General features: G+C 44.2%; 1 protein-coding gene across 1 annotated transcript; it reads left to right on the top strand.

Moving 5' to 3' along the window:
- Nucleotides 1-5249: 5249 nt before the first annotated feature.
- Nucleotides 5250-9827, top strand: LOC118562367 (the record flags this gene model as incomplete). The annotated part of the gene is made up of 2 exons (XM_036134681.1): nt 5250-6540; nt 9418-9827. Coding segments are annotated over exons 1-2 (1319 nt in total), but the record flags the coding sequence as incomplete, so codon positions are not given.
- Nucleotides 9828-10840: the final 1013 nt, after the last annotated feature.

Raw genomic sequence — 10840 nt, 5'->3', positions numbered from 1 at the left:
TCTCACAGTACTTGTATTTTCTTGTCACATTAGTTAAAGGGTGTGCTTATATATCTCACAATGAATGTATATCTGATATGATAATAAAAGTGTGCCTAACATGTATCTGAGGGAAATGTGTGTGTCAGTCTTGAGGTCAAGCTGAGAGTTAGACGCACACAGGCAAGGGCAGTCAGACATACATGGTGCACCATGGGGAAACATCATGATCAGAAAATCAAACTATGTTGTATTGTGAACAAAAGATGTATGGTAAAGGTCCAGGAAGAGGTCGAAACGATGGGTGCAACTGTGTTTGCATGGCCACATGATGTTAAATAATGGAGTGTGTTGTCATCAGCAAAAAGATAACGATGGGGAGCCAGTTTGCAATTGAGGTTAACATAATGAGGTGGGGCCATGTGGAAGGAGGCAGGGACAATAAGTGTTTTAAAAAATATGCACCCTCGGGAAGTTTCCACCGATATGTAACAAAACAATAAAGCTATCCGTGGAAAAGTGATAGAAAATACGTAATAAAAAGGTGGGTGGAGCTCCAAGGAGGAGCTCCAAGACAAGAGAACGTATATAAACAGACCATTTTCTGTATGTTGTCAGATGATGTTGTCCGGAGCTCATCTCATTTGTGGTTGTCTTGTGTTGTTGCAATAAACCGCCTTGGACCGAAACTCAGCTACTTTTGTTCACTTTTTGACCACTGTTGGATATTCTTAACTGCCTTATCAAGAACTTAGAATTTTTGAAGGACTTTGTACAAATTATTATGTTGTGGGAAGAACGTTCCACGACATTTTGGCGAGCCGAGCCAGGAGGAAGCTTGATCCCGGACGACTGCTGCCACCGGTTGGAGGCCAGGACCCCCAGGGCCCGATAATCCACCAATACAGGTGAGAAACTAATTTGTTATAATTGTCTAAATTTGTGGGGAACCGGCCTCCGACAGGCGGCTGGTGGACGTCAGGTATCACACAAGCTCTCCTAAAAGAACCTAGAAGTCTAAATTTAGTAACATATACAAAACACTAACATACAAGAAGAATATATATAAAATAACATACAAGAAGAACAGAAATAGAGCTGAAGGCGGTCCAGAGGTGTGTGTGTGTGTGAATGTATGGCTATTGTACGTGGCTGCTTATCGTTTTAATGTATGAGTGAAATATGGCTTGTTTTGTTTAAGTGTGTGTGTGAATGTATGGCTATTGGTTTAATGTGTATGAGTGAAGTATATCTATTGTTGTTTAAGATGTGTTTGTGAAGGTATGACTAGTGTATGTGGCTGCATTGTGGTTAACTAACGAGTACGAATGCATGACTATTGCAGGTGGCTGAGCGCTGCATGTGTGTGTACGGCTAGTGAAGTGGCTGAATTATTGTTTAAAGGTACTGATTGATGCAAAAAGTATGTGTGTATGAACATATGGCTAATGTAAACTGCTGCAATTTTGTTTAAGGTATCAATTGATGCAAAAATATATGTGCATGAATACATGGCTAATATGAACTGATGCATTTTTGTGTAAAGTATTGATTGATGCATGAAATATCCTGTGCACAGCTGAGGTAATCATAACAAGCGATGTTATGCATTTTTGCTTAGGATATTGAGTAGTGCAAGAACTGTTTTGTGTCTGAATAGACAATTGTTAGAGAAATAGGGACAGACCGGTCAAAGCGATTGACAGTCTGATGAGACAGCCGCTCGGAGCAGTGGATGCACTTAGTGTGTGGTTCATATCTGTGGCATGGTAAGGATATTGGTGACTAAGTGATAGTCAAAGAGTTCTATAAAGTTGTGTTAGGTATTGGTGATTAAGGCCTGGCTAAGCGATAGTCCAGTGTAAGAAGTACTGGTGAGGAAGTGGGGCCTGGAAGCTGGGAAAAACGCGTATGCCACTGTAAGAGACAGTGAGGAAAGTTATTGTAAGAATAATATAGGCCTGCAGAGTAAAGCACAAGAAGTGCATAGGTGAGAGCTAAAGCTTAAGCAAAACATAAAATATATGTCTGTCTGTTTTTGGTTTGTGTAGAGTGTAGATTAAGTGTTAAGGGGAAATTAAGGGGAAGGGGAACTATAACAGTAATACATAGAATAAAATAATAATAAATAATAAATCGGCAGTTGATAAGGATATATATATATATTCGTAAGAAACAAAGTGTAGAATAAAAACAAACTATAGCAATAAAACATAGAAGGTAAGATAATAATAGATAAAAGGTTGGTAGTAGTAAAGTATATAATAAAAATTATAAAACAAAGGATAAAACAAAGAAGTCTAGCATATCAGAAATACCCTGACCCTAATTGGTGAAATATAACAGATTGGACAAAGATAAAACGTCTAAATTGTTGAGATATAACAGATTGAAAAGATACAACGTTAAAAAATAGGAAAAATCTATATTGGAAAGAGCAGGACCCAATAAAATCAGATACATAGGGACTAAAGGTTAGCAATAGCAGGGCTGAACCATTAATAGCAGTCTTAATATAAACGCAATTTCCGAAACCACAGCATCTACGAGTGTAACTACTAACAATTAGAGCATTAGAGTGTCCATTAGGTTGTTGGTAAAACGTAAAAAGTGGGGTTGCCTCCACACAAAAGGAAAGGCGGTAGCAGCAGGTGAGATAATCTAATTTTATTGCTGAATCTGGAAGCCTCTATAATCATACGTAGCATAAAAATACAGGTCAATTAATTTAAAGCTAAAATTGCCTGTAGGCTGCATGTTAAGTTTAACAAAAATTAATGTCCAAATCAACTAAAGGCTGGTCTCTTGAATAACATTCTAATTGTCTTGGATAATATTCTGATCTTGAAAAATATTCTGATAAATAGAAGCAATAAAGGTTCTAGTTGTAATCAGTTCTTGTGTACAAACATCTTTAGTTATAGGCCATTCTTTCTTTACCCACGATTAATGTAAAAGAAAGTCAAAAGGTGCAACCTAGGTTAAAATATATTTAGGCTAAAACACAATCATTGTTGCTCTGAATTTAGATGCTGTGAGTCCTGTAGCAACTGAGCAGCAGCGGGGAGAAACATAATTAGATTATTTCCAAAGTCGTTCAGCCCTAAGTAAAAGACACAGGCCACAGTGTCTGCTGCTGCTGAGTGCCATGGGAACCAACGGGAGCAAACAGACTAAGGAACTGACGCCTGCTAAATTAGTAATGGTAACACATCCTTCTAATAAACGCAAAATTCAAAAATGTATGATAGAATGGCATAAGATTACATTCTGGAAAAAATCGCTGGCCTATAGAAGGTAGCTTGACCGTTATGCTATGATGAAGTAGAAGAGAAGCTGCGGCATAACGAGGTGAGAAATGACCAATGCAGCTGCGTAAAAAAACAGAAACATGCTGAACAGAGAGATATCTTGCAATATTTTAAAGATGACAGTAATAAAAGTCCAACCAGCGCCTGTATATACGGATCTAAACCACACACCCTTATCGCAGGCAACAGCAGGACAATATCCAGTATTTACAGATCAAAATAGTAGGGGTAAATCACAGGAAGATTAAAAATAGTAATGGATAATGAGGGGGAGGGAGAAGAGGAAATAGAGGTAGACAGCAGGAAAAGTGGGAACAGATAAGCCAAGAAGAAATACTAAGCTGCTCAGTAGATGAAAAGGAAGATAGTGCATGCTCCAGCCCATCGACACCTCCCAGGTCTCGGTGGCCCACATCAGTAGAAAGGCCCACAACTCTCCCTCGGGCACTTAAGAAATCAAGTCTAAAAGAAAATTCAAAACTGCTGGGAAAAAGAAAAACCGCAGAGCTGGAGGAATTGAAAGAATGCTCTGCATCAGTCTACAGCTGGGAGAAAGAGAAGGAACACAACGAGAGAAAAAGGGAAGCAGAAAGGCGTAAAAGAGAGGAGGAAAATATAGAGGAATTACGAAGGGGCGTAAGAAAGCAACGAGAAGAAAAGAGAAATAGATTGAGCTGCGTATGAAAGAAGCAGCCCTAAGTGACTTCACAGACCACCCCGACCAGCACTCTAAAGCTATGCTTAGAGAAGCAGAAAAAGATGAGGAGGACGAAGAGGAAAGAGACAAGGAGCTGTGGGGCACAGCTGAACGTCCAGACGATGGAGAAGATGTAGTACCTCCACATTATTTCAGCGGGTACAGACAGAGTGAGGAGGGCCCAGCTGTAAAGCATCGGCAGGTCACAGAAAAGAGAGAGATGTTTTCAAATGTGAAAAAACAACTTGCCTCTGAATTTGAGGTGGACTTGGAGGTGGAAAAGCACCACGCTATGGAAACGAGATCGCAGGCACAGATACGTGCGGCAACACGGGGACAGGAGGCGAAGATCATGCCTTTAATTTCCAAGGGACCTGATGACGACAGGTACATGCCATGGTCATTTATGGACATGATAACGCTTGCAGGAAGACTGACGCCGCTGGCAGACGGAGCAGACAGATGGATAGAAAAGTTAGAAGAAATCACGGGAGGCATCAACCTGGCAGCCGGAGACATCAAAGCACTGCTAATAAAGCAGCAGGCTACTCGGCAGCCAAAGAAGTGTTTGTGGAAGCTAGGCTTCCAGGGGTCATGCGCGGACACCGGTGTGACGGGTTACCCTTCAACCATATGAGACCCCGTGTATGGGAAGCCCTAAGACAAAAGTACCCCTCACGCAGAGACCCAACCAAGCTGAAAGAGGAATGCCTAAGAGATGATGAAAGCCCAGCCCAGTTTCTGCACAAGTTTCAACAAATGTGGAAAGCAGAGACAGGAAGTGAATGGGATGAACAAGAGTCAACCAAGGCCCTATTCAAGATGTACGTTAAAGGTGCCATGCCCAGAGAGGTACAGACCAAGCTGGATGGAGTGGTGGGACTCATAAAAATGGACTGGCCTGCATTCTCTGAGCATGTGATACACTATGTCAACATGCACCGAGCTGAAAAACAAGCGCTTGAGGACCAGAGCAAGATGCTGGCCACCAAGTTGGCCCAACTGCAAATTGGAGAATTAACAAAAGCAAAGAAAGAGAGAGAAAAGCCCAAACATCAAGCGGCACTGACAGTGGCAGCCTCTCCCACAGCTGAGAGTGGACCAGCTGGAGGTGATGTCATACAAGCCCCTGTGATATCTCCCACTATCCCTCCACCCACACAGCAGATGCAGTATCCAACAGCACCACCTGCAGGAGGGGCCCAAACGCAACAGGTCCCTCCCATCCATGTGCATCTAAGTCAGGGAACAAGTTCCCAGCACGTGATGACTGGAAGAGGAAGAGGGGGGCCACCCATGCGGGGAAGATGGAGAGGACCACAAGGAGCCCCGAGGAGGCCCCCTCAAGGACAATACCAGCGGATGCCCCAGGCGGGTCCAGACATGGGACAACAGCAGCTGAGGCTGCAGTGTTGGGGATGTGGACAAGTCGGACACATGCAAAGAGACTGCCCAACCAACCCATGGATGGGACCCCAGCACCCTGCCACGGGACCTGCCAACGGTGGAGCAGGGCCAGAATCGTACTGGCAATAGGGGTGCCCAGAGAAACCTGAAAGAGAGGCCATTCTACCTGTATTAACACAACGCCCACAAACGGAACCCACAATTGATGTCACAATATACGACAGCCATCATCAATTCATGATTGATACAGGTGCTGCATACTCGTGCATAGGTAAAAGTGGTATTAACCTGCCTCTCTCAGCATCAAAGATTCGAACAGTAGGTTTCTCTGGGAAGACCCAAATAATACCCATGACTGAGCCAGTTCCCATGATTATAGGAGAAAAGACTGTGTATGCACCACTACTTTATTCAGCAGATACGCCAATTAATCTGCTGGGCAGAGATGTGTTATGCCAACTCAACGCAAAGATTAAATGCACTCCAAATGGAATTTATTTTGAAGCAACTGACAACAGTGAAGCCTTCATGATGCCACTGGGCCCACAGATGACCCCACAAGTGACAAATCATGACCCCGAAGACCAAGTATTTTGGATGAAACTCACGTCACCTACTTCTTTCCTCCAATTGGAGTGGGAAACATGGAGACCTCTGATAATGAACCACTACGACAAGTCCAAAGAGCCCTTCCTCCCTCTCCATTGCACCATGTTTTATGACAAAGGACAGAAACATGAAGACTACGAGAAGAGCTGGGATGAAGAAATTAACAACAAAACAACTGTCATCCAATATGCTGACATAATGGTTGGGCCACAAGGAGCCGCAGCCGTTGTCAAGTTTCCTGAAAAAGACATTGCTGAATGGTTCCAGGTCACTGACTCAGCGCCGCATGTCACATTGCTGATTGCTGACAAGTACGAGTCACATGACCTGGGTCCCATGATTCAAGAAGCCAAGAAAGTCACAGAATGGATTGATACGGCGTGGAACCGGATCAGTGTATCAAAAGATGGACTATTCTTCAAGATCTCATTTTCACGAGCAGATGAAGTAATAGCAGAACACATCAAAGTGCCTGGGAAAAGACAAATGGCGGTGACTGAAGAGCATGCATCACTATTAGAACAAGTTCCTGAGCAGGTGTGGTCCAAAAGCAAAACAGATGTAGGTTTAGTAAAATCAGCTAACCCCATTAAATTCACCACCAAATTAAATGCTAAATTACCCTTTCAAAGACAATACCCCCTCAAACATGAAGCAGTAGAAGGCATACAGCCCATTATTACAGGATTAGAAAATGTAGGCGTTCTAAAAACAACAGCAAGCCCCTGTAACACACCAATTTTTCCAATCAAAAAGCCTAACAGTAATGACTATAGATTAGTTCATGATCTAAGATTAATCAATGCTATTGTAGCAGAAGAAATACCGATAGTACCTGACCCCCATACACTGTTAAGTAACATACCCCCGGGAACAAAATGGTTTACTGTGATAGATCTGTGTTCAGCATTTTTCAGTGTGCCTGTGCATCCAGATTCCCAGTATCTGTTTGCATTTACGTACAAAGGTCAACAGTATACGTACACACGATTGCCCCAAGGGTTTGTACATTCACCATCTATTTTCAATCGTGTGCTGGCAAATGATTTAAATCACTTAGACATACCATCCACCATGTTGATGTATGTTGATGACATTTTGATCTGTTCTGCCTCAAAAGAGCAGTGTGAAAAAGACTCCATTACGGTGTTGACCGCATTGGCAGAAGGAGGACACAAAGTAAGTAAACAAAAATTACAATTCTGCAAACAAACAGTAGAATACCTCGGCAGGCAACTCAGTGGGGACAAAAGGTCTATCGCACCGTCCCAAATAGAAGCCATAACCAAATTGCCCAAACCTCAAACTGTTGGTCACATGTTGTCTTTCCTTGGCATGGCAGGTTACAGCAGACCGTGGGTGTGTGATTACGCTATCAAATCTGCTCCATTAAGAGCACTTATTAAAGCCGCAGGCCAAGGACACCAGTCGGCTCAGTTACAGTGGACAGACGAGGCAGAGGGAGCGTTTCAGCTGCTAAAACAAGATCTCCAAACGGCTCCTGCTCTGGCCAATCCAGATTATGGCAAACCATTTAATCTGTACGTGGCAGAGCGACAAGGGTATGCATGTGCAGTATTGATGCAAGACACTCCCACAGGTAAACAACCAATTTCTTATTACAGCACAAAATTAGATGGAGTTGAAGAAGGCCTGCCTCCTTGTTACCAAGGCTTGGCAGCGGCAGCATTTGCATATAAAAAGGCCTCAGTGATTACTATGGGTCACCCTGTTTTCTTGTATACATCGCATCAATTGCATGCACTGCTCACAAGCCCATGTTTTGTGATAACCCAAGCTCGTCGCACTGGTTATGAAGTTCTGCTTTCAGGACCTGACCTTACAGTGCAACGGTGTGTCGCGATCAACCCGGCCACAAGAATGGTATTGCCAACAGAAGGTGAGCCACACGATTGTCTCAAGGAGACGGATGCCTTCATGAAAGTAAGGGAGGATTTATACAATCACCCAATCCCATCCGATATAACATTGTTTGTTGATGGGTCATGTGTCAGAGGTGAGATGGGGAACAAAGCAGGATACGGAGTGGTCCGGCTTGACCCCGATGGCACCTATACAAAAGTTCAGTCCATGAGCCTTGACCAACCTTGCTCTGCCCAATTGGCAGAGATAAAAGCATTAACAGCTGCATGTAAATTAGCTACAGGTAAAAGAGTCACCATTTACACAGACAGTGCGTATGGATATGGGGTATGCCATATAAATGCAAGCATCTGGAAACAGCGAGGTTTTGTTCGAACTGATGGCACCCCGGTGACACATGGGCAGGCTGTCATGGAATTAATACAAGCCATGCAGCTCCCATCTGCATTAGCTGTTGTAAAATGTGCTGCACATCAGACGGCAAAAACACCTATAGCAATAGGAAATAACTTAGCAGATGAGGCAGCCAAAGAAGCCACAGGACCGGCAATACAAGGACCGATGGTTCTTGCAGCTGACTGTGAACCCATCACTAATTTAGCCTCATTAATTGAAGCGCAGAACAGCGTCTCTGAAGCAGAAAAACGATTGTGGGTGCAAAGGGGGGCGGTACGCACATCACACCCCCATGCAGGGTTGTGGCGAAGTTTTCGAGGGCATTTTGTACTACCTTTGTCCTTATTACCAACAGCCATCAAAATAATGCATGAACCTGATCATTGTTCACGAGCCCAGGTTGTTCGAAAGTTGCAGGCAGTATGGTGGTCACCTTATTTGACACCTATGGTAGACAGAGAATTAGCTATATGCCCACACTGCCCCAAGTACAATGTGCGAAAAATGTTCACACAACCTTTAGCACATATCCCCATGCCAGATGGCCCTTTTCGTCATCTGATTATGGATTATGTTGACATGTTAACTCGTGTGCAGGGAAAGAGATACATGCTTGTGGTTGTTTGTCGTTTCAGCAGATGGATAGAAGCCTGCCCCACTGCTAAGTGCGATCACAAATCAGCAGCAAGGTTTCTATGTAAAGAAGTGTTTCCCAGGTTTGGTATGCCTGACACTATTTCATCTGATAACGGATCTCACTTTGTTTCACAGGTTGTCCAGGCGACGTTCACCCAATTGTGTATAAAACAAAAGTTTGGCTGTGTTTATCATCCCCAGTCACAGGCATCCGTAGAACGCGCCAACGGTGTTCTCAAAACCAAGATTGCAAAGATTATTGCTGATAGCAATAACCGCCTGACGTGGGTGGATGCGTTGCCGATTGCACTGATGGCAATGCGTTCTCAGACTAACAGAATAACCCATCTTACTCCTCATGAAATGCTTACAGGTCGACCTATGCCTCTCCCACAGGTCCGAGGGCCCCAGGAGGAGATTTCCCTGGCGCAACTTGAACGTGAACTGGGGGACTACCTCAGGTCCCTAACCCGTATTCACAGACTTATATTTCAACAGGTGAAAGCAGCTCACAACCGAGACGAGACACGTATCCCAGTGGACGTCAGAGACGTCCAAGTCGGTGACAAAGTGTTCATACGAGTGTTTAAACGTCAGTGGAACGAACCTCGTAGGGAAGGGCCTTTTAAAGTTGTTCTTACCACTCCCACTGCCCTAAAAGTTGAAGGTAAGCCCTTCTGGTTCCATAAAAACCACTGCACACGTCATCGTCCACCAGACCCACCTGGCCTTGATCCAGGACCGACGGGCTCTGTGCATGCTGAAAGGGCAGCAGCAAGTCTCCCTCCGCATAACACCATAGCACATTCACAGGCGTCTGATGTCGTACCTGGGGCGAGCGCTGATGCATCCTCACCCCCGTCATCGTCTGATGGCCAGAGACGATCAGCCCGTTTGGCAGCCCGACGGTCTCCACTGTCAGGGGACTCTGAGAATGATAGTGTTCATTCTTTTGTTTCCGATTCGCCTTCTGACTCTGGCAGCAGTAATGCTGATTCTCCTGCCACTCAGAGTCCTGGCAGGCCTGTCTCAGACTCACCCGGCCCTGAGGCACTGGAAGAACCTTTTTTTCCTCACTCATCAGACAGTGCTGGAACTGTTTCCCCTTCCTCACCTGCACCTTCCCTACCCCCTCCCTCCCTTTCCACTTCCTCGGACAGCACGTCTGAGTCGGCGAGCGGGTCGTGTCCGCCCACTCCATCGCCGTCTGGGCGTCTCTCGTATGCGTCTTCTTCCGAAACTGACTAGTTTTCTTCTTTTGTTAACCCTTTTCGGGTTAACAAGGGGGGATCTTATTAAGCTCACCACTAACAATGCACATTCACACTTAAAGCGTCAAACAGAGACATGTGCACTAGCAATGATAACACTAGCTACTAACCAGGGGATAATCAGCAATAACGGTGGGGAGAATAAATCATTAATGCATGTGCAAACTGAAGGTTATGACTATGTGATGTCTGAAGAAATTTTAGGAGACGAGTCAATGGGAAAACATTGGCTTGGAACTCCACAAAGCATGGACTGCCGTGGGGATGGGATGGTGATCATTACGGTAAGATGCAAGACAGACATGTGCCAAAACATACTAACAAAACAAATAATGACGATAGAAAGAGCTCATAGAGTGGTAAAGTTAATAAACAAAAGACAGAAAAGGGATCTAAATAAATTAAAAACGTCACAATGGCAAATGAACATGTTTCAACAATGGATACAATTTTCGGTTCAAGCTATGTTTACAGCTAAAAAGCGCCCTAGAGAAGATTGTATAGCCTGTTAAGCAACTACCGACCCTTCAGATTATACCCGGAAGTAAAATAGGCGACTGCCCAGACATATCAGAATGTTTTGCTCACTGTGTTATGCATATGGCTGCAGGTTTACCATCATGGACAAAAGACAGGAAAAGATGCCCCGA

Source organism: Fundulus heteroclitus, unplaced genomic scaffold, assembly GCF_011125445.2.
Source record: "Fundulus heteroclitus isolate FHET01 unplaced genomic scaffold, MU-UCD_Fhet_4.1 scaffold_890, whole genome shotgun sequence".
In the NCBI taxonomy this organism is placed as follows: domain Eukaryota; kingdom Metazoa; phylum Chordata; class Actinopteri; order Cyprinodontiformes; family Fundulidae; genus Fundulus; species Fundulus heteroclitus.
Note: the sequence above shows the minus strand (reverse complement) of the source record. Positions and strands in the feature narration are given on the sequence as shown.